General features: G+C 52.9%; 1 protein-coding gene across 1 annotated transcript in view; it reads right to left on the bottom strand.

Moving 5' to 3' along the window:
• The window catches only part of TESMIN (testis expressed metallothionein like protein), a 31,857-nt gene that overhangs the window by 6,300 nt on the left and 1,129 nt on the right, over positions 1-24,428 (bottom strand). Inside the window, exons 3-10 of the mRNA XM_029957363.1 lie at positions 23,317-23,475; positions 20,971-21,091; positions 18,590-18,666; positions 15,923-16,014; positions 14,162-14,314; positions 12,099-12,234; positions 10,324-10,454; positions 5,057-5,168 (exon numbers count right to left, since the gene is read on the bottom strand). Of these exons, the coding sequence (XP_029813223.1) occupies positions 5,057-5,168; positions 10,324-10,454; positions 12,099-12,234; positions 14,162-14,314; positions 15,923-16,014; positions 18,590-18,666; positions 20,971-21,091; positions 23,317-23,475 (981 nt within the window). The remainder of the gene's footprint in view (positions 1-5,056; positions 5,169-10,323; positions 10,455-12,098; positions 12,235-14,161; positions 14,315-15,922; positions 16,015-18,589; positions 18,667-20,970; positions 21,092-23,316; positions 23,476-24,428) is intronic.

Genomic DNA, 24,428 nt, shown 5'->3' with positions numbered 1-24,428 from the left:
GCGCCCGGGGGAGCGGCTGGCTGCCGTCCACACAGCGCTAATTAGCCGGCTCTGCCTCCTTTTGGACGGGGGCTAGAGCGCGGGGCTGACGCTGTCGGGGGACTAAGTGGAGAAAGAGAAACTAGTTAGAGCCACTCCTTATTCATAACATAGGCGTTTGCAAAGCAAAACAACTTCCTGGAGCCTGTCCTTCGTGGCCTGGGTGCCCCCCTCCCAGGAGCGCCCCCTGCTGGCGAGCAGGAACCAATAGCCAGCACCCGCCCCAGGCCCCCCAGCACGACCCAGTGAGCTGGGGTCCTGGCCAGACCTCGCCCGTGAGTGAAATGGGAAGGGGGTCGGGGGGAAGGGAGGAGGAGGCCCGAAGGCAGAGGAGAGAGGTGGCGACCCCCAACTCAAGAGCACTGAACCGTGCACCAGCTCTGAAGACTGGGGAGTGGGGGGCCCAGGCTGCTCTGGGGTGCGGGGCGGGGGATGGGAAGAGACCTGGTGGAAATTCTGTTTCGGAGGGAGCAGCCCCCAGGCTCCTCCCTGCTTCCAGCACCCTCCTCCCCTCCACCACGGTGACAAGAGAATGCAATGACTCTGGGGTAAAACACATGAGGGCTGGGAGGTCAGAGTGGATCAAGGAGGAGGGTGCACGTGCGGACCCCTGGCCCCCAGGACCCCAGCACCGCCCTGGAGGACCCCCGACCAGCCCAGGACAGAACACAGAGAGAAAGGGTCCCCCCGGGGGGCGCATCCGAAGTGAGCCCACCCCCACTGATGCGTCCAGGGTCTCCGGGCAGCTTACGCCTCACTCTTAAGTGTGAGCGAGTGACAGCCAGAAATCTGCACACGTTTCATTTTGACTCAACAGACAGAGGACTGAACAGAAACCGCGGGGAGCAAGGGCATCAATGGCTCTGGGCAAATTAGTAAACAAGAAAATGATACTTAAAAAAAAAGAATCTAAAAATGATGTTCTGGGAAATAAAGAAGCAATCAGAGAGGGGGTTACCTAACAGAAGGTATGAAAACTAGAGCACTGACCCAAAAGAGGGAAGTAAAACTGATCGGAGAAAGGAAAACGCAGGATGGGTTTCTAGGTCCAAGATTTTTGTGATCAGAGGTCCATAAAGATGGGAGTGTTAAGAACGAAGCGCAGATGGGCTCCTGAGCGGCTCCTGGGTGACCGACTCTTGATTTCGGGTCAGGTCATGATCTGAAGGTTCGTGGGATCGAGCCCCGTGTCAGGCTCTGTGCCGATGGTGTGGAGCCGGCTTGGGATTCTCTCCCGCCCTCTCTCGCTCTCTCTCAAAATAAATAAATATACTTTGGCCAGCGCAAGGAGGTGAAAGAGACCCAAGCAAGACTTCTTACCTACTTTCAGAGCACTGGGAACAATGACAGTATCCCATGAGGTTCTAGAAAGAGTAAAACGGTTTTCAGGCAAGCAGCAAGGAGGAGAAAGGTATCAAACCTTCAACAGCAACACTGAAACTAGAAGAAAAGATAGCAAAGCCTTCAAAATCCTGAAGAAAAACTGAAGTTGAGCCAAAGTGGGAAAGCCAGCCATCGCCTCCAGAGGAATCACCTCGGCATGAGGACAGGCTCCGAGGAGTTTGGACACGGGGCGATCTCCACACACCCTCTCAAAGGACGCCCCGGAGGATGCGCTACATCAAACGAGGAAGACCAGCAGGACCCAGGGGCCAGGGAGTCCGACTTGAGGACAGGAGGGAAGTCGTCGGCATGGCCGGGGAGGGAGAGTCCAGGGTCAGAGCTGTGCATCAGGCCTGGAAGCCACGCGGTCCAGGCTCTGGGAAAGGCTGCCTCTGACAACACAGGTCTGAGCGCGGCGGGAAGACGCCCAGAGCGCAGTGTAGGGTTTAAATTAGCATCGTGTACATAGAAAGTAAGTACCAAGTATTAACTCGGGAAAGCAATGAAGAAAGGCAGGAAAGGAAGTTAATCAAGGTCCACAGGGAGTCGTGTTTTCCTAGTTGTGAAATATAAAGATCACTGTCTAACCTCAGGCATCTGATGTCCGGGCGCAGGAGACGGGGGGAGCAGCTGGCGTGGTGCCGGAGGGGGGGGGGAGCAGCCAAACCCACGACTTCCATGGGACAGAAACGAGAGATTATTCCCAAACTGACGAGCCACGCTCAGCAAAGCAGGCGTGTTATTTACATGTATGCAGGCATATACTAAAAGATTCTGTTAAAAGAGTTGAAAATCCCTGAATGTCATAAGATAAGGGACAATTATCAGGGAGCTACATTCTGTGTCATGAGCCTTGGATAATTATTTGGCTCTGTAAACTCTATGGGGCGCCCGGGTGGCTCAGTCGGTTGAGCATCTGGCCTCAGCTCAGGTCATGATCTCAGGGTTCATGGGTTCGAGCCCCGTGTTGGGCTCTGTGCTGACAGCTCAGAGCCTGGAGCCTGCTTCTGATTCTGTCTCCCTCTCTCTCTGACCCTCCCCTGCTCATGCCGTCTCTCTCTGTCTCTCAAAAATAAATTAAAAAACATTAAAAAATTTTTTTACTCTATGTGTGTGGGGCACCTGGCTGGTCTAGTCAGCGGAGTGGGCGACTCTTGATGTCAGAGTGTGTGTGAGCCCCATGTTGGGCATAGAGGCTACTTAAAAATAAAATCTAAAGGAGATAAAAAATAAGGGCCCCAGGGTGGCTCAGTTGGGTGAGTGTCCAACTCTTGATTTCAGCTCAGGTCACGATCGCACAGTTAGCGGGATGGGGTCCCAAGTCGGGCTCTGCGCTGACAGCATGGAGCCTGCCTGGGACTCTCTCTCTTCCTCTCTCTCTGCCCTTCTGCCACTTGTGCTTATGTGCTCTCTCTCTCTCCCCCTCCCTCCCTCTCTCCCCGCCCCAGAGAAGTAAATAAGTAGACAGACATTTAAAAAAGATAAAAACAGAAAACTAAACTCTATGTATGTATAATCTGGAAAAAATAATAACTAAATCAAAGAGAAAAAGGATAAACTGAAAGATAAGAAATTAAGATCCAAGTGCATGATAAACAGACCAAGAGATTAAAAATACAGAAAAGAGGCTGTGAGGAACGCCGGATAGTTAGAGGAGCCAGGAAACGGCCGGTCAGCATCGCAGGATGAAGAGACGGGGTGCAGTGAGGAACGCCTAATGTTCCGTAAAGTTGTGGGTCCACCGATGGCAGAAACTTAGCGAACCCCCAGAAGATCAATACAAAGAAAAAACAAAGACAAAAGTGAAATCTTAAAAGCCCCAGAGAGAGAGAAAGGACGTCACCCAGATTGACAGCTGACTTCTTAGGAGAAATCATGGAAAACAGTAGAAGAGTGTCTTCAAGGCTCTGAGAGGAACACTGACAGTCTAGAGTTTCACACGCAAACTGCGCTTCCCCACCCAGGTCCGGACCGGGCACCTCTCGTCTCCTGCTCTACGTGCTTGGCTGGGTTTGGTGGGCTGGCTCTTGCCCTGTCCCTAGGTCTGTCCCCAGACCTGCTCTGTCTCCTCCCCGAAAACCCCAGTTTGTGTCTGCCGCCAACAGCACGGAAGGGTCATCGACTCGTCCTTGTCACCCAGGCCCCCTTCGCCCTGCTGCCCTCGGACCTTCTTCTCTGCCCACTGGCTCCGAGGCCATCAATGGCCGCCTCACGGTGACTCAAGGGGCCCAGCCTCAGGCGCTGGGACACGCTTATGTCCCGGAACTACATTCCCAACTTCCCGTCCAGCATTTCCGCTCCCAGCTCGGTGCCCAGCCGTAACTCACAGGCTTCCCCGACCGCTCTCTCTTCAAGCCGTGCTCCCTCTCTCTGTCCGCCGTGCTCCCTGGCACTAAAATCACCCCGAGTCCCTTCTGACAGTTACCTTTCTCTCTTTTCCCAAGGAGTTACCAAGTCTGCTGATTCTGGCTCAGGTATGTCTTTTTTTTTTTTTAATTTTATCTTTTTACAAGTAAATCACATTTGTTGAACAAAAGTTTTTTGATATAAATAAACACAAAGAAAAAAATTACAATCACCCAGAATCCCACTCTCTAGAGATGATCATTCAATGAACACATTTCACTTTTTCTCTAAAACTAAAATACTAAAAATAAGCATACATCATTTGAATACATATTATATACAAAGACAAGATAATATTCTATACACTGTTTTCAGTGTGCTTTTATTACTATACTTCTCAATATCAGGAATCGCTAAAACAACCTGCTCTTCTTACTTACCAATATTATGAGTGTTTTCCATGTAAATGGATTTATTCACCATTTTAATGACTCCAAAGCACCCCGTTATGTAGCAGCATCATGACTTAGTTAATAATCCTCTTTACACTGAACGTGTAGATTAACTTACATGTTCTGGAATATGAACGATACAATAGTGGCACCGGCCTCCTTTCTGTTCCCAGAACCCTGTGCCCCTCCCGCTCTTGCCACCGGGCCTTTCCACCTGCTGTTGCCTCTGCCCGGAACTCTCTTAGCCCCACCTTCAATCCCCCTGCGCCTGAGTAACTCTCCTGACCGCACACCCTCCCTCAGGGAAGGCTTCTCTGGCCGCTACTCTTGGTCAGCTCCCCCCACCGGCTCACACTCATCACTGCTCCTTTGCCACAGAGTCCATATTTCCCCCCGACCTTCATGTACATATGATTATTTTATCCGCGTCCCTCTCCCCCAGCAGCCCGTGAGAGCCCGAGGGGCAGGACCACGACCACACCGTTCATGGTGGTCACCCTCCGTCCTGAAACCACGAGCCTTCAAAAATATTTGTGGGATGAATGAGTGAACGTACATGTCTGAAATATCTCGTAAGTCTCTGGTTTCCTTCCTCATTGCTACCCTTCCGGCCTTAGTCCAGGCCTTTTCCGCCTCCTCGACACACTTGTGATAACCTCCCAACTGATCTCACCTTCAGCTTCCTCCACCTTGGCCATCAGCGCTAATTTCCTAACGCATGTATCAGGCAGAAGGGAGCACAGGGAAAGCCGTGGTCCAAAGACACAGCATCCAGGGTGTCGTGCGCTCTTGGTGGGAGGTGAAATGGCGCGGCCACCGCGGAAAGCCAGACTGACTGTATCATCCAGCAATTCTGCTTCTGGGCACACGGACCCAAGAGAACTGAAAGCTGAGACTCCAACAGCCGCCTGCACACCGGTGCCCGTGGCTGCGGTGCCCGCGGAGACACTGCATGGCCGTGGCCCAGATGAAGGCTGAACCACACGTGGTCTGTTCCCTCGGTGGAACACTACTGAGCCCCGGAAAGGAACGCAAGCTCGAACCTTAGACGCTGAGCGAAAGATGACAGTCACTGAAGGATAAATATCGAGTGATTCCACTTAACATGAGGTCCCCAGAGCGGGCAGATTCAGAGACACAGAGTCGAAGAGAGGTTGCCGGGGCCTGGGGACAGGGGTACAGAGCTTCTATTTGGGATGATGAGAAAGTTCTGGAAATGGATAGAGGCGATGGTTGCACAACATGGTGGATGCAGTTAATGCCGCTGACTTGTACATTTAAAAATAGTTAGGATGGGGGGTACCTGAGGGGCTCAGTCGGGTGAGTGTCCAACTCTTGATTTGGGCTGAGGTCATGATCTCACGGTTTGTGGGATTGAGACCCGAATCGGGCTCTGGGCTGACAGCACGGAGCCTGCTTGAGAGTGTCTCTCTCTCTCTCTCTCTCTCTCTCTCTCTGTCTGTCTCTCTCTCTTTCTGCCCCTCCCCTGCGGGCATGCGTGCACGTGAATGCTTTCTCTCTCACAAATAAAAAATGGTTAAAATGGTAAGATTTTTGTTATGTATATTTTACCACCAAAAAAAAAGCAAGGTGGGGGCACCTGGGGGGCTCAGTCTGTTAAGCGTCCGGCTTCGGCTCAGGTCATGATCTCATGGTTCGTGGGTTTGAGCCCCATGTCAGGCTCTATGCTGACAGCTCAGAGCCTGGAGCCTGTTTCAGATTCTGTGTCTCCCTCTCTCTCTGCCCCTCCCTTGTTCATACTCTTTCTCTGTCTCAAAAATAAATAAACGTGAAATAATTTTTAAAAAAGCAAGGTGTACAAACTATGTGCGGAATGCTGCCATTTAACTGAAAACAATAATTAATTTTAAAACTTCAAAAAAAACTGTGGTACAAATAAGTCCATATATATCAATAATGAGGAAAACTGCAAATGGAGGAAAGAAGCCTATTAAAAGAATGGATCATTAGATTTGTTTTCTAAAACTCTAGCTGCGGGGCGCCTGGGTGGCTCAGTCGGTAAGTGTCCAACTACAGATCAGATTAGGATCTGGTGGTTTGTGAGTTTGAGCCCCGTGTCAGGCTCTGTGCTGACAGCTCGGAGCCTGGAGCCTGCTTCCGATTCTGTCTCCCTCTCTCTGCCCCTCCCCACTCACTCTCCGTGTCTCTCTCTCTTAAAAATAATACATACATACATACATACATACATACATAAGCAGCACAAAAAGTTGGCAAAAAAAAAAAGAGAGAGTAAAATAATACAGATGTGTGGGGGAAGTGAAAAGGGGAAACTCAACGTACCTCTGAAATAGGAAATAGGACAGAAAACCAAAAGCTGATGTCCTGAAAAGACTGGCCAAATAGATCTCATGGGAAAGATCGAGAAGCAGAAAAGGTACACACAAAGACGGTAGGAATCAAAACTAGAAAATTAGAAACTTTACAAGATACCTGCAGAGACAATTTTTAAAACAATGTAAGAATATATAAGCAGGAATAGGAGTAGACTTAAAATTTTAGAGAATCCAACAATTGTCAAGAACAATATAAAATATGAAAATGGACTCAAGAAGAAATAAAAACGTAGAGGAAGTGGACTGAGGAGCCCCACCCCCTCCTCCCACTCCAACCCACAGACATCCGGTCCAGATGGGTCTCTTTGTTAACGTCTATTTACTTTCGAGAGACAGACAGAGCACAAGCAGGGGAGGGGCAGAGAGAGAGGGAGACACAGAACCCGAAGCAGCTCCAGGCTCTGAGCTGTCAGCACGGAGCCCGACGTGGGGCTCGAACCCATGAACCGTCAGATCATGACCTGAGCTGAAGTCTGACGCTTAATCAACTGTGCCACCCAGGCGCCCTCCAGCCCAGTTGGTTTAACAGGCAAAGTGCAATTAAACTTGAAAGAACAAATAAATGCTACGTTACCCAGACTTTTTCAAAGGCTTCACAGAAGAGGGTAGCGTGGGGGTAGGGAAGCCTGATCATGCATTTTACTAGGCAATACGAAACGCTGGTTTTGAAACCACAACCAAAGTTTTAAAAATGTGAGAAAGGAAAACTAGAGCTCTACCCCACTCAAGAAGAGATGCAAAGTCCTAGGCAGAATATTAGAAAACCAGATGCTGCAGTGTTCACAAAGAGGTAAAATCGGTACATCATGATCAATTTGTCTTCAGTCCTTGGCATACAACGTTAGAAAATGGGTTGGGGACGCCTGGACGCCTCAGTAGGTTAAGCATCTGACTTCAGCTCAGGTCATGATCTCAATGGTTTATGAGTTCAAGTCCCGTGTCTGACTCTGTGCTGACGGCTCGGAGCCTGGAGCCTGCTTCCGATTCTGTCTCCCTCTCTCTCTGCCCCTCCCCTTGCCATGCTCTGTCTCTCTCTCTCTCTCTCTCTCTCTCTCTCTCAAAAATAAATACATTTTTAAAAATTAGAAAATTTGCCATAATAGGGGATATTATAAGATTAAAAGAAGACAACAGTGATCATTAAGACAACAGTGAAGCCAAAAATTCAGGAAAGAGCCCTTGATAAAATTCACCACTCATTTATAGTAGGAATAAAAAAGAAAGCCTGTTATGAACCAGGAATAGAAAGAGACCTCCTTGGGGATCCTGGTGGCTCCGTCGGTTAAGTGTCTGACTTTGGCTCAGGTCACGATCTCACGGTTTGTGGGTTCGAGCCCCGCATCGGGCTTTGTGCTGTCAGCTCAGAGCCTGGAGGCTGTCTTCAGATTCTGTGTCTCCCTCTGCCCCTCCCCCATTCATTTTCTCTCTCTCAAAAATAAATGTTTAAAAATAATAATAAAATAAAAATAAATAATTTATTAAACCTTTTAAGATGCATATCTGAATGGTTAAAAAAAAATTTAAGGAAACCCGTCAGACGCCGAAAATTAAGAGACACAAAAATCCAGCGGAGTAAGTGGAGCTGGCTGCTTCAGGCACTGCTGCTCCCAACAGGCAAAGGCCCCGGTTCTGCCTGTCCCCCGTGGAGGAGGAAGGGGAAGCACGGCCATCGCGGTGACGGACGCTCAAGAACACGCGCAGTATGCCGGCCATTGCTCTAATGAATTCACACTAATTGTGTGGCCTAAAAAAAACCTCAGCCAAAACTTTTAGGTCGTCCAAACTGGAAACGCCACCGGGCCCAACAGAAGCAAACACAAACTGTCTCTGAAGGGACACACGCGCAGGCCAACCTCGGAGAATCCCCGTCTGCACAGTCCAGTGAGCATCACTTACGGTTTTTAAAAACTCGCCAAATACATGAGGTGACAAACCACAATGAGTGAAAAGTCAGGAGAAGAAAACACCAGCATCAGACAAACAGGGACTTTAACAATTAGAATTAGGAGTTACTGCACGGGAATGAAGCATGGAATACTTTTTAAACACAGAAAAGGAATCCAAAGCACAAGCCAGACACACGAGAGTGTCCAAAACGACCACCCAGAGCTGACCTTCTAGCCACACAGTTCTAGTTAATTAATTTTAATTGACTTGTTTAATCAGAGACAAAACGCCATTTGCAAACCCAATATGGAGTCTCTCCAATCTATGAATTAAAATCTTGGTTTAGATTTATTTTTGTTTAGATTTCATTAGGGGAAACCACAGTGGATAATACAACTCTTCCCAACAAATCCCACCCAGTATCTCAGCAAGATGTGAACTGCACTGAAGGGACCCCAACAATCCCGCCTTCCTCTATGACGTCACTGTCCAGGGGTCCGGAGTTCCACACCGCGTCACCGCCTGTATCGAAAAGTTCTGGGATACAAGGGGCTTTCTCAACGAAAGCTTTTATAAACTAATCACGAGGCAAAACCATTGTCTAAAATGTATTAAAAATAGGGGCGCCTGGGTGGCTCAGTCGGTTAAGCGTCCGACTTCGGCTCAGGTCATGATCTCACAGTTCATGGGTTTGAGTCCCGAGTCAGGCTCTGTGCTGACAGCTCGGAGCCTGGAGCCCGCTTCGGATTCTGTATCTCCCTCTCTCTCTGACCCTCTCCTGCCCACACTGTCTCTCTCAAAAATAAATAAATAAATAAATAAATAAATAAATAAATAACATTAAAAATTTTATTAAAAATATTAAGGCATAGGTACCAGCAATGGAAAAGTCGAAGTGAACTACTTTATAAAGCTTAACATCTCATACTCTGGTTTTTCATCAGATCATGTAAATTTTTCACCTTTTAAAAAGGTTAACATCTTTTTTGAAAATCAATACATTTTCAATAAAATAATCACAGAACATTTATCTTTTTATTAAGTTCACATCAATGCCATTTTAACGATACAGATTAATTTTATCATTTGAAAAGACTCCCCACTTTTGCTGGCCACAGAACGCACGGAACAACACAAGGTTGGGGTCTGTTATCTAACGACTGGACGGCAGGGTCACCAGGGAGACCCAGCGAGGGCGGTCCTAACTCTCCGGGGAGGGGAGGGGAGGGCGCGCTGCAGAGGGACCCCTCTCCGCCACGTGACAGGGCGCTAGACCGTCCCCCAGAACGCCTGAACACACAAGTCAGTAAAACAGTAGGAGAAGCTTCCAGAGAGGAGTCCAGAGAACGGGAAGCGGGGGGCAGGGCCCTGCTCACTTTGCAGCGTAATTGGCGGTGGTCCTTCCTCGGATTCTAGCTACGTGCGTGTATCACTGTGATCTTCAGTAAAAAACACAGTAGTGTGTTTTTCTCTTTGTCAACGGCCAATTCACCGCAGTCCCTTGTGGCCTGTAGCCTATAGATCCTGCCGATAAAACGGGGACCAATGCACCCGAAGAAATCTATGCTCCGCTGCTTTAAGAACAGGACTTAGTGGTGGGGAGAGAGCACAGAAGACTGAAAGCCCCTGAGGTGACTGTGCCCCACGCCGGCCCATGGAGCTACGGGGAGTTCGCCGGACACCTGCTCCCTGCCGGCACCCTCCAGGAGCCCGCGCGGGCTGGGCCTGGGTGGCGGCGTCTGCCCACTGCTTCGCCTTTCCAAAAACACTATTTGCAGAGACCGGTGATTTCTCAGTGACTGACTGCTACCAACAGACACGGACCAGAGCGCCATGCGTTAACTCCTGGCGGAAATAAGCACCTTCCAGGGCCCACGATGTTCACGTCCCCTGTCCCAGACCCCTGGCTTCTCAGCACGGAAGCTATGTCCCGGTCGGGGGCAGGGGTCCCGAGCACGCCGCCGTGAGGGCCCTGGGCCTCCTGCACACAGCCCTGCTCTCGGAAAGGCGGAGCCCGGGTCCCTCAGGGACTGTGGGGACAGCGCCTCCTTTCTCCGGACAGCACGGGACACGCTCTGAACCTCCTTCTCCTTTGTCCCCATGCTGACCGAGCCCGCTCGGGACGGTCAACTGTTTCTTTAGCGCATCAGCTCCCATCAACCCGCAAGAAGCCGTCCCTCGGAGCCTCGCCTGACGCCCCAGCCCCGAGGGGCCGCCTCACCCCGTCCCCAGTTATCAACTACCCCTCGCTCTAGGCTTCACAGGTCCCTTGGCCTCCCCGGCCCCCAGACAAGGCTGCAGCTTGGCCTGCTGCCCTCCTGGCTCTGTCCGCTCTGCACGCCACCGCCTTGTCCTCCACGCCTCGCTGTCCCCTCCTGGGCAGGCCGCGGGGCTCGCCAGTGTCGCTCCGGGCCCGCGGCTCCGTCCCCCTCCTCCTCGCCCAGGACCGCACGTCAGCGGTCTCACGGCGTCTCCAGCGTTCGGGGGGGGACGCCTGCACGCAGCCACCCCTAGATTTCAGCACTGTCTTGTAAAAGATGACTTTGTCTTGTCAGTGAGCCGAGTTTCTCGGACTTCTGGGCTTTTCCCCACGTGTGCCCCCAAGTCACTGTCCCATCAGTGACATCAGCGGGAGCTCTGCAACAGAAAAAATCACATGGAGACGGTGCCCAGCATCCGGAAGAGGGTGGATTCCCCCTCCGTGTCCCTCAAAGCTGGGCAGACCTTCAGGGCAGAGGCCGGGAGAAGCTGAGGGCAGGGTGGGTGCCAGGAAGAGCGTCCATGTGGGGCCGGGCAGGAGAGGAGGCCCGCGGCTCCGCTGCCCGACCACCCCCCTGCCGAGCCTCCTCTGAGCTGGTCTCCCTGGGGAGACCGTTTCCGAGAAAGTTCAACATGGAGCCATTGACAGGTCATGGAACTTGTGAACGCCAGGATGAGGACATGTAGGAGGTCACGCTCGGCAAGGCGCCGTGGGTAGGTCCGAGCGGCGGGCGCGTAAGCCGAAGCCCCGGGAAGTCACCCGCATGAGGGGCGGGCGGGCTCCTCTCCCAGGCGTTGGTCAGGAGAGCCCCAGGGGACCCGGCCCGGGCCGACGGCTCCCAGCGAGCGTCGGGCGTGCACCTTGCGAGCCCGTGAAGCGCCTCGGGGCTCGGCTCCACTTACTGGCTTCTAAACAACCTTATTTCTATTTAATAATGAAGGATTTGTGATTACTTACAATTTCAGACACTGGGATTTGGTACAGTTACATGGCTTTTTAGACTTTGTGTCCCATGAACTAAGAGTTACTCTATAAAGATTAAAAAAGAAAACGCATTCAGATCGTTACTCTTTAAAAAGAGAATTAGCTAAGCATCTGGTGTTTTTGAACAGAAATTGAAAAACCTCAACGCCAGATAGTTACCGGCATTAATACCACGAAATGGAGCGGTGGGCCGAGTCCCGGGACGGACCGGCCTGGCGGGTCCCCGCCGGGCGCCCACCGGTGCAGCCGGGGCTGCCGAGCGGGACCCCGTGCCTCCCTCCCCACGAGGCCTTCGCAGTCTCGTCCCTTGATCTGATTAAACCCCTACCCTGTGGGGCCCCTCACTCCAAACAGCTCCTTATTTGTGTTTTCCAAAACCCGAACCTAACGGACGGCGTACACTAAGCAACACGGAGGCCACCGCTGCGCGCTGTCCCCGCTGCCGCTGGGGCCGTCCCTGCGGCAGGACTCCGCAACGTCACAGCAAGTGTCCAGCGTGTCACGTGGCCGGTAGAGACCCCCCTCCTGACTGGCAGGGACGAGCAGGAGCCGTCTCCAGGCACCTCGGGGGAGAGACTAAGGTGTCCTGGCCGCCGCTAAACACGAGGGGCGGCTGTGGATGTAAAAGTCGGGAGGCGTTCCCCAAGTTGCCTTACACATGCCCCCCCCGGGACTGCGACCACTAACACCCGTGGCGTGACGAGTTTGACCGCCACGGGGGACAGTGCACCTGCCCAAGGACGCTGACTGCCCCGGGGCCGTCCCGGGGCGCCTGCAGGCTTGGCCCCCGCGGCCGCCGGCTGCTCCGAATCTAGGGCTTCCCACAGAAGCCACCGGGGGCACTTGGCACATTTAAGGGTCGCCGCCCGGGATCACTCCGTGCCCGTTGTCCGTGGTCATCAGTAACACAGACACCAGAGGACAGTGTGCGAGGCAAACGGCCTTGACCTGCACACTCAACGCCGGGAGCCAGGCCCGAGGGCCATCCTGACCTCAGCTCCGCCGGTCCCTGGCTGCGCCCTGGCCTGGGTCCCTCCCGCGCTGGCACACCTCACTCGGCCCCCCTGACGCCCGCAGCCGCGCTGTCTGGGCTTCTGTTTAGTGACACCCCTCCCCCACACGCGGTGCCCGACCCAGGGAGGAGCAGCGACCTCTCCTGCCCGCAGAGCCTCCCGTTGTCAGTAAACGTCCCCAAACTGCGTCCTCAATGCCACATTCACCTATCACTCTAGTTTGCTCTTCCCCTTTGTGGACAGTGCACCTGCAGACCTCTGTCCCCACGGGCGCCCAGGGGCGGCAGCCTGGCTGTTCTACCCCCCCGGCCCTGCACCTTGGAGGGAGCGTGGGCCGACTGGAGGGGGGCGTGGACCCCACTCCACCGCCCTTGCCCTCTCGGCCCTGCCCCGACCACGGGCACAGCGTGGCCCGGCACCGCCTGCCCAGAGGAACCAACATTGGTCCCTTTAAGAGCTGCGATGGGGGCGCATGGAGACATTCCAGGGGTGACCTGTCACGTGTCCGGTATCAGGAAGACGCCAACAGGGGTTTCCTGAGAGACCATCATGTGGTCAGAGCTGTGATGGGAGCCTGGGGGGGTCCCCAAAAATATATACAGTAAAACCTTGGTTTGCGAGCAGAATTCCTTCCAGAAACATGCCTGTGATCCAAAGCAATCATATATCAAAGCAAATTTCAAGAACCATCGGCTCAGTCGTGATCCTGTGACATTCGGTGTCACCTATGACTCCTATTGCAAAACCTCACTCGTTTATCAGGTTAAAATCTATTAGAAACGGCTGCTCATCTGGGGACCCTCACAGGACACGGGGTCGCCGTCCACGGTTTTACTGTACATGTGGAGGAACCAGCCAATGACTTGGGACAGGAGATACATATGACGGAAAAGCCGGAGGGCGGCAGATGCCGTATAACCAGCTGCCGAGTGATTCGATGCTGATCGTGAAGGACATAAAATTCAGACGGCGGCCTGGTAGAGACGGAAGCAGCTCACACAAAACCAACCGCTTCTGGAGGAGGTGGAACCTGACCCCACGTGTCACAGACCTCGGCCACAGAGACGGCACGTCAGGGGCGAGCACAGAGCAGACGGGGGCAGTTGGGGATGGGAACCGAACTGGAAAATTCCATGGCCCTCAGAACATCTGTCTACCCTCTTCCGCCAATCTGAAAATAACCGCGTCAGGAGACATCTGCACAATTCTGCCTCGGAAAAGCATGATAAAGAAACGCACCGCGACATGACTTCATCTTCGAGAAAAAAGTTTTCAGAGAAACAGAGTCTTGAATGTTCTTTATTGTAACGTTCGTGACATTGTCCCCAACAACAGCATCAATGAGGTGCCAGAATTCACGTGAACACCTGACCATTAACAAGATTACTAAAGCTAAATAGAGAGACAGGGCATGAATTATTAAAGGGATATTTTTATTAATACGATAAGCTAGTTAATAAGTTAGCCCGTTCACCACCCACCTCGGTGGAAGGGGCGGTGAGCTCGCCCTGAAGGACAGCGGCCAGCGGCCTCCGCGTCAGGTGTGGGGCCGGCTCCCTCCCCGCGTCTCCAGACCTTGTGTGACCTTGTCCTCTCCTGCAAGTCAGGGAGGAGCTAACGGAGCACCTGGAGGGGGACGGTCACGGCCCCTCTGCCGCGGCGGGGCCCTCACACAGAAGCGAACGCCACAGCTCTGGGGCTGCTCCCTCCGCAAACCGCACCCTGTGTGTTTGCCATCAGTTCGCCGCCCGTACTGTGGGTGCGGAGATACGAACCACCAGGGACAATTCGCTCGGGGACATCAAATCGAGGATTATTTGCATCAACGAAACACAACCAGAAAGCCCGAGTTGTTCCTGACATATCATTTACAAGAGAAAAACATTTTTACGGCCTGCATAATTACTGCATAATTACCAGAGGCGCCCGGACCACACCGCGGCCCCCAGAGCGCTCGCCTGAAGCAAAGCGTTAGAAGCGCCAAATCCCATCGGAAGCGCCGGACTCGCCACAGCGCAGCGAGGGGATCCGTGGGCCGGGGGCTCCCGGCGACAAGAAAGGCAGAGGGAGGATCTTCGGGATGGTGACCTCGCAGGTCACGCAGGGTAACCGAAGGCGGTGGCCACCCGCGGAGTCTAGCCACTCTTTTGTCCAGGGTCACGAAAAGCCCTGGTGACGGGACCAGTTACAGTAGCAGTGACCGCGCCCCACGGATCCACCACCAGGAGGGGAGAGGGGACAAGGCGTCCACACAGCCGGGTCCCATTAAGTTCAAGGAAAGTCATCAACGGCCCTGTGACCACCCCCGGAAAGACCACAGCAGCAGCGAGCCACGTGGGCCAACTGCGTCCAGCGACCACGTGGAGAGGAGGGAATCGAGGAACCCAGAACCCCACGGGCGGCTCACCCGGCCCTCGCACGGCCCCCAGCCCCTCTCCCCCCGCGACGAGGCCCGCAGGCACCTGGAGGCCCCCAGGGGCCACAGCGGACATTTCACGCACTGCTTGACCTCACTTCCTTTCGGGCCGGGGCCGTGCGACCACAGCAGATCGTGTGCCCCAAATTCGCGGACGCAGGACTGCACTGATCTCCATCAGCTATCAAAGGGCCCCGTGAGCGGAAAGGGGCGCCCCATCCAAGGTGCGCACATGACCGCTAACTCAGCCCAGAGTTCCAGCCAGCTTGGTTAGTCTAATTAGTTACAATCATAGACACCACCTTAAAAGGGCAAGACAAGATGGCAGACAAGTACGAGATGCCGTGTCCACGGGGAGACCGTGTGCCTCGGTGCTGGACGTGGGCTGACCCAGCGAGGAGGCGGCAGCGGGCAGGGCCGGGGGAAGGCACCCCACGACCACCGCCAACGCCAAGTGACGGCCACACCATTACTTACGTTGGTGACAGCAGAAAACAGAGCCTCCCGGCTTAAACGCACGTGAAACCAACACAGAGCTACCAGGGCGGCGGCCTCGGACACAGCGCACGGCCCGCGGGCCCCGCGGAAGGCTCTCCAACAAGAGCGCCCCAGACACACACGGTCACATCGTTAGCGTCACCGCTTACGCCACAGCGCATTCCGTAGACGGCAGCAAGGTTTACAGGTGAGGCCCGTTTTGTGACTTAGAATAAACTCACAGACGTGTCCCAGAGTGTCTTCCACTCTTACGTTAAAGTAAGTGACCACTGAGTGCTGTGAATCCTTACCCAGCCAAAGGGATTTTGGGGGGTCCTGGGAGAGCTGATCCCGAGGGGAAAGCAGGCCTGTTGACCATGGACGGCGGGGCTCCGTCATCGAGCTGTATAAAGGCAAGCATGTTTTGAATTAGCGCATGTTTTGAAAGTTCCATCCAGTCCACCCCCGGGTACAGACAATAAGGACGAATCCCTTCTGCCGGTGACAAGACGGTCACTTCACAGCGTCAGGCCACACCGTGACCATGGTTCCACTGACCCGGAGGGGGCTCCGGCCAAGGCTTCTCGGCAGGCAGCCCACGTCCCCCTGGCGAAGGTCCCGCCCATGCGGATGGGGGGGAGTGGCGATGGGGTGAGGGGGCGGAGCCCGGCCAGGCGGACGCGCAGCCCACACAGCCCGCGGCTGACGGGCCGGGGACGCTCAGTGGACATCTTGTTCATTTTTATGACTACGAATTGTGAAATGAATACAATGACAGACTTCTGTGCACCGGAACTTTGATAGTGATTACACTCTTGGTGTAACATAGGAGATCTTGATATCTGAAGTCTTATCAACCATTAGTTTGCCATCTAGTCAAAAACAACATTCTAGGAGTTTCAACAAATCCAAGCACAACGTCACAGGCTCGCACCCCCCGCCCCATGCCCTTTGCTTTCTCGGCTGCCATCCACCCCTCTCTCCACTCCTCCTCAGCGTGGCTCAGAGGGTGCCCCGGGAGGGAGAGAGGGCAGCAAAGTCAGCAGTGCCCTAATTCTCTTCTCAGAAGCCTGCAGAAATGTCACGTTCTGCATAAATTTAGGTTTTGAGATGATTTGTATATACCACACTTCGATACCCTATTCTTGTCCCTTCCTCCCCTGACAACTTGAAATTAAAAATTAAGCTTTCTGGGGCGACAGGGGGACTCAGTCGGTTGAGCGTCTGACTTCGGCTCAGGTCATGATCTCACGGTTCGTGGGTTCCAGCCCTGCGTCGGGCTCTGTGCTGACAGCTCAGAGCCTGGAGCCTGCTTTGGGTTCTGTGTCTCCCTCTCTCTCTCTGAGCTCCCGTGCTCACACTGTCTCTCTCTCTCTTTCTCTCAAAAAATAAAAATAAAACATTAAACATTTTTTTAAATTAAGCTTTCTGTACAAAGGTCAGTCTGGCGGGGGCCCAAAGTTTGGCATGCTTTTAGAGAAAGGATTCACGGTTCGCAGGATCGAGGCAAATCTGTGCACAATTTCTTTCTTCCCCTTTGCGTGTGCCATCCTCACAGTAAAGGAGGGGAAAAGAGGGGGCTTCAGTGCAGCACAGGAGCAAACCTAGCGAGACTTTGTGTGAGAACCTGTAACCTTGCCCCCTGGGGGTAAAGGCGTGACCTCAAGGCAGTGCGTCCCCTGGCCGGGGAGTCTGGGGAAGGGCCGGAGAGCCTGCATTTCTGACAAGTTCCCAAATGATGGCCAGGCTCCTGGTCCATGCGGCAAATGGAGCAGTGAGCTGCCTCAAAATTACAGAGTCCGGGAGCGCCTGGCTGGCTCAGTCAGGAGAGCGAGCGACTCTGGACCTTGGGTTTGTGGGTTCGAGCCACAGGTGGGGGGTAGAGATGACTTAAAAACAACATCTTTAAAAAGAGACATGCAGAATGGGGGCGGGTGAAAAAGTAGCAAATGCGTTGCTGAAATGATCGCCTCTAGGCCAACCCCGGGTCGGAAGCCCGGGGCAGCGGACAGGGGGACGCGGACGCAGCCATGGAAGACGGGGAGGGGGTGGTGAGAAAGGAGGCTGTGGTCCAACGGGGCGCTTCTCGTGCCCCATCGCAGAGTTCCAAGAGCAAGTCCAGGCTGCGTCTCTCTGACGGGGGCTGAGACAGGTCGGGAGGCCGGTGGGGAGGAGGCAGCCAGGAGGCGGGAGGCCCCTGTCCCGGACCAACAGAGACTCCACATCGGGCGCTCGGCGGATCGCAGCCTGGGCTCTCCCACACGGGCCGGTACTCTCCCCTCCCCTCCGATGCATCGATGCATCGTCTGAGAAGTACTGATTTACTCACTCAGCAGATACCCCCTGCCTCACGGACCTCCTCTGGTCTCAAGGCTTTAAATGCCTTCTGCGCCCTGGCGAGGCCTTCCCTCCAGCCCCGCCCCTCCTCACGCGGCCCTGCAGCCCCGCGAGGCTGACACCTGCTAATGGCCCCGGGGCACCTCCAACTTCGCAGCCCCGAGCACAGCTCCCAGTCCCCCTCACAGAACACGCACCGCTTCCTGTCTCTGGGCGGAGACGCCGTCCGTCCATCTGTTCGGGCCAGAAACCTTGGCGGGACCCCTGCCTCCTCTTCCTCTCACGCCGCTTGCCCAGCCCCTCCCGAGCCCTGCTGCCAGCCATCAGGGGTGGGGACGGGCGGGTTCTGCTCCCCTGCGGCCCCCCCCCCCCGGTCTGGGCCGCCATCACCCCTCACCATCACTCCCCTTGACAGCCCCCCCCCAGGGAGGCCCAGAGCTGCGCCTCGAACTCGCTCCCCCCGCACTGGCCCCCGGGGGCTGGCCTAGCGGTGCAGGTGCTGAGGACTTGGTAAACGGTTCACTGTTGCTTTTAAAACAGAGGAGAAATTACGTTTCCCGAGTAAGTCCAACCTGGGCCACTGAAATAGTAAGAGACAGTAATGCCCCGTTGCAGTTTTTAAATTTAAAACAATGACTCACTCGTTGTGTGACGAGATTTAACTTTGCTGGCACTGGCAAAAACCTGCCTACTACAGCGGTCACGGGCTTGGAGACATCTGCAAGGAAGACAATTAACCTTAACTGATAACATATACTGTTCCCTTTCTGCTTGCGCATGGAAGAAAGTGCCAAAATGGCCATGTATCACAGATTTATCATGTGCAAAATCACTTAAACCTGTCTTGAGTCTTTTTTCCTGTAACCTTTTGAGTTAATTTTTTTTTTCTTTTTTTTTTACTTATTACACCCTTTCTCTTGGTCATAAAGTTACTTAGCTGCCAAGGATAGCCTACTATATCAAACACACGTGTGCTCCTGCATGCACATGCACACACACACACACACACACACACACAGCTGTTGCTAGTGCCCAGGTTCCCAAACTGTGTGCCGAGGTGCCTTCAGGTGCCACAGCCAACTCAGTCTCTGCAGGTCATGCTTTCAGGAAAGCACAGCGACACCTGTTGGACACCATGTGAACTACTTCAATTTACATATATTCTTTTTTTCAAATGGTTAGTAAGTTGCTACGATGTAAATACTTAGAAGGCTTTTTGGATCAAACTATGTAACTGCTGGAGCTGATAGTATTTCTCTGGTCTAAGGGTGCTATGTATGAAACACGCTCCTGAGACATTAAGGGCCCTAAAACCTCTGCATGCCTGAGTCCAAGTGGAAGAAGAAAGGTGTCCTGGTCACCTGACCAACCGACTGCATTTCCTGCTCCAGGCTTATGCGTCCTTTGAGTGGTGGTCTTGAGACTTCGGGAACGGGATGCATTGACTTTATGCTGGTGTTTAATACGTGCGCGGGGAAGGGGGGCGGTGACGATTATGTGACAAGAAAGTAGATTTGGAGAACATTATATAAACCGTCTCCTTCCGTGGACCTAAAGCATTAGGATTTTGTCGTGTTCCAGAAAGAAGAGAACTAGAAAAGAACCCCTCTCTGCCTGTGTAGAGGACCAGACGCCTCTCTGACCTGCAGAAAATCCGTGGGCGTGTAGCAAAGGGCTTCTAGAAGACAAAACCCCAACCCCCATTCTGTATCATAGGAAAGTAAATATCTTGAAGGCACTTTGTCTGTCCCTAAATAAAGACAGGATGGGCTAGGAGTCATAATATTTCTTTTAGCCGTGAACTCCCAAGTTTCACCGAAACGACATCTGTATTTAACATGGGTTTAAATTATCGGCAGGCGCAGCCTGTGGAACATAGTCAACACACTCTATCGACTTTGTAGACAACAGATGGGAGTCAGACTTCCTGTGCTGATCAGCCCCCAGTGTGTGTAAATGCCAGATCGCTGTGTTATGCACATGAAACTAACAATACGGTACGCTAATTCCACTTCAGCAACAACAAAAATAAAACAAACATAAATAAGTCAGTTGGCACGGTCAGTGAAACATCTGATAATATTCTGCTTAACTCAAGTTTCAGAATAATGAGTATGTACATAAGCCACATAGAGAGGCCCAGTGTTCAAGAGTTAGTGTCTAACATTTGTAAACACAATCCTAAAGCGATGTCATTTATTCTTTAATCATTTGTAAGTGATCTGAGGATAATCAAGTACTTAGGGCTCATCTACTACGATGATGCCCGTTTAAAGATGGTTCTGAGGGGCGCCTGGGTGGCTCAGTCGGTTAAGCCTCCGACTTCGGCTCAGGTCAGATCTCACATTCGTGGGTTCGAGCCCCGCGTCAGGCTCTGTGCTGACAGCTCAGAGCCTGGAGCCTGCTTCCGGTTCTGTGTCTCCTTCTCTCTCTGCCCCTCCCCCTCTCATGCTCTGTCTCTCTCTGCATCAAAAATAAATAAAACATTAAAAAAAAATTTAAAGATGGTTCTGAGCAGGAGGGGCACTGGGTGTCACATGGAGCCAGCTTGACGATAAATTTTATATATGAAGACATTTCTGAGTGAGCGGCAGAAAAATCAGCACTTGATATGGTTCTCTCAGCCATAGTTCTCATCAATTACATGAAAACGATCCCATCGAAAGGTCTATGGTTCACACCACACCCGTACGGGCAGGGCGGCCTCCTACCCAGCGTGGGAAAGGTTGGGATTTCCACCCAGCCCCCTCGAGGCACGCCCACCCATGGGCGCTGGCAGTCGCCCCTTGGGACCCCAAAGCTCTCTGCGGCCAGCAAAACTAGGGGGTCCCTATCCAAGAACACTGGGCCCATCAATTAGTCTACACGGCTTTGTTTTCTGCTCTTCGTCCACCCATAAGGGCTGTGAGATTTGCCAAACTGCCCATTTCATGACCTAACTGCCTACATGCGAAGCCAAACATACTCACTCACAGCTTCCACAGGACGTAGGACACAGGTCTGGAAGGAACTGACTCTGTACCTGACTGTAGGTAATTATTTTGGTCTTGATACTGAGGAACCAGATGAAGGGCTTTGAGCTCTCTCGTGCCAGAACTGTCCACACACAGCATCTGTGTACCGCCTTTCAACTGACACAGCACCTAAAATGAGGAATCTTGATCAGGTTTCGTTTTTCAGAGACCTCCAGTAGCACGAGCCTAAAGAAACTTAAATCTGAGGAAGTAACCTGAATCCAGAATTTAAGTTTTAGCGGAAAATGGCAAACTAGAGCTCTGCTCTCGGTTTCTTACCCTGCGGTAAGTTGCTCCGGAGGCACCGCCCCCAGAAGCGCGCTGTGAGACGTGTTCAGCGTGTAGACAGGAGTTCCGGGGACGCCTTCCCCTCGGGGGGCTGCCGGCGGAGGGTCAGGGTCGGGGGCAGGTGACTGCGCACCAGGCCTCCCTTCACCGCCCTTGGACTCCACTGGCAGCACCAATGAAGGGTATGGTGACCCGTCCGGCCCCAGCCCCGTTCAGAACCAGGCAATGTAAGAAAGACTTCGTCCCCGCTCTATTTCTGGAAGTGGTCACATCCTTGGAATAATCTTTAATTTTATGAGTTCTTCTCTCCTGCTGTATATACACACATTTATTATTCTTTGACATGTGGGGCTTTTTTAATGTCCATTTATCTTATTCCCTGCAAATAAGTACAGTTTAGAAAGGTGAATCCAAGAACCAGAAGATTCTAAGAGGCCACGTCAGTGTTCCTGGGCCTGACAAACACTCTCAGGTCACCCAGGTGGATTCTAGAAGATTCTAAGAGGCCACATCAGTCTTCCTGGGCCTGACGGGTGCTCTCAGATCACCCAGGTGGATTCTAGAAGATTCTAAGAGGCCACATCAGTCTTCCTGGGCCTGACGGATGCTATGAGATCACTCAGATGAATTCTAACCACAAGTAAATCCTCAGCAAGCCATGTCTGTCAGTCACAGACATAAGTCAAGTGAAGCACAGATAAGCATCCTTCCCGGGTGCGGTGCTGGCCGAGGTGCCGTGTCATGAATGTGAAGAGAAGTCGTGATTTCTGCCCTCGCACGGCTCCTAATTCTGACGGTCAAACCACAGACACCCAGAGAAGCTGTGGTCTCCGGCTTTAGGCTGCTTTGGGTTTCCCAGACAAAAAAAACCCCAATAAGCACAAAGACTGATGTTACCAGAATAACACAGGGTGTAGAGCCTTACAAGGCGCTGATCTCAAGGTGCTGATCACTGGGTTGGACCCTTAGCTACCCTGACGTTGGCAAAGAGGCCAGTATTCCTGTTTGGTTGGAATTTTATTTATATTCAGAAGACAGAGTCACCGCCACACACACACACACACACACACACACACACACACACACACACGTAAACAAAATGGGGACGAAGGCTCGGAGAGAGCTCTCCCGGGCTCGCCGTGGCCCCCCAGGAGTCTGGTGCCACTAGAAGTGAGTTCCCATTCTGCTCGCCTGGTCCGGGCATCAGAAAAGCTCTGCCCTCGGACCTCGTGGGCCGGAGTAAAACCACAGACAGAGGGGCAGGTGCTAGTGTGCCCGAGCCGAGCCAGAGTCTGCGATGAGCTCATTTTCCGGGATTTCCTCGTTCAAGTGCGTGCCTTAGAGCTTAGGCCTCCTTTCTCGGAATAAGGAGCGGCCAGGGAGAAGGCAGTCCCTGGTTCTCTGGACTCTCTGCTAGAGGGACAGCGGGGGCCCGCGTCTCGGGGTCCTCTCCTTGGCCGGCCTCACTCACCACACGGAGACGGGGGGTCCCAGATGCACCACGGTCAGCACGTCGTGTAACATCTCCGTTTTCTTAACCATGAAGTGTAAAAGAAAATGTCTCCCCTCCCGAGCCGACAGGAAGATTAAATGAGAATACAAACACGTACAACTATCACATAAACCACAGGTGCCATGGATCGCCCATCTCTTGGGGGGGTTCCTTGGGATTATTAGGAATCTGGAGGCAGGCACGAAGGAAAGCAGCCACAGAACCACAGGTCCAGCCGCCCCCTCACCTCACACCCCCCACCAAACCACAGAGCTCTGCAGGCCGCCCCGTCCGGGGCCACCCCTGGGTCTGCACTGGCCGATGGGACTTGCGGTCACCTCCTTAGCAACATGGTGACGTCCTAACCTGTGGTTTGCTATGACCCCGGCAATGAGAATCTTAGAGATGAATGGAGTCCCAGGAAGGCTCTAATCATGTCCCTTTCTGAGGCCGCCCAAAAGGTGGATTCAACAAGTAAGCGGAATTAAACCAACAATTCCTGTTGGCTTGGCAGTGATCAGAGCCAAACAGCTACGATCAGGTTAGTTAGACACCTTTCTTGGGACATCATTACCATGGAGTTAGAGTCCTTCTTGTGAGAGCAGCCGGAGGAGTCCTCTGCTTCCTGGGATGATGGGAATTTGCAGCAGGACTCAGGGCCAAGTGCACTCCGAAAAGTTGCTTCCTCCGGGTTGTTACTTAGAATTGCGCCACCGGCTTCCTTTATTTCCATCTAAACAAAGCAATTTTTTATTTTAGAAATCACACTGTGGACACAACAGTTCATGGCTGCGTAATGCGGACACTTCTCTGTAGAAGTTACGCTTTTAAAGCAAAGAGGGCCCATACCTCTCCTTCTTCCGTCCCTCACTATCATTCTGCCTATGGGGGGGAAGGGGGAGCCCGATAAGCCCTCTGACCAGCCTCGCTGGGGAGACTGAAACCATCCACCCACAAAGCATGGCGGTGTGGTTTCCACGCGCTGCGCGTGCTGCTCCCTGGGTGGCTGGCTGTCCCTTCCTCACTGGTTTAGACCTTGCTTATTAGCTTGTTTCAAATGTTCCAGCTGACGGTTTTGGGTTTTTTCCTCTTCTCCAGAAGCCTACAGTCCCTGCTGATGTTTCAGTGGTGTTGATGACCCATTTACAGCCAAACGTATAATTACGCAGTAGCGCCCTCCTAACGGAGTAGCAGGAGGGCCCTAACAAGGAACACTGAAGTCAGGAGGAACTGCCACACTCGAGAACACGGGCCGCTCAGGGACACGGGGCACCGCCACCAGAGAGAGGGCAAAATGCCAGCGACACCACTGAAGATCAATGGGACTGAAACACTAAAAAGACTCAGGGATTAAAGAAATAACCATCAGATTTCGGTATTCCGAAATCATGAGAATTCTTTCTAAAATTTGCCCAGATACAGTGATTTTCAGGCGAGGTCCCCTGAGGGCAGCACGCATTTCCCTGGGATCCTTTCGTCGGCTGACAGCAGGGATTTATGCAGACTCGGACTGGTGTTCTGTATCCCCCCCCCCCCCGGAACAACCCCCAGCTCTCACGTCTTGAGTCCATGGAAACTCAACCACATTGCATTTTTCACAGCGCAGGTGACGCTAACATCGAGGGGGGATTTTTCCCTAAAGCCAGTGATGCAACAGGGGCCAGGCCGCCTGGCTCTTTCCCTCTG

This window comes from Suricata suricatta, chromosome 11 (assembly GCF_006229205.1).
Source record: "Suricata suricatta isolate VVHF042 chromosome 11, meerkat_22Aug2017_6uvM2_HiC, whole genome shotgun sequence".
NCBI lineage: Eukaryota > Metazoa > Chordata > Mammalia > Carnivora > Herpestidae > Suricata > Suricata suricatta.
This window is presented reverse-complemented; position numbering and strand designations above follow the sequence as displayed.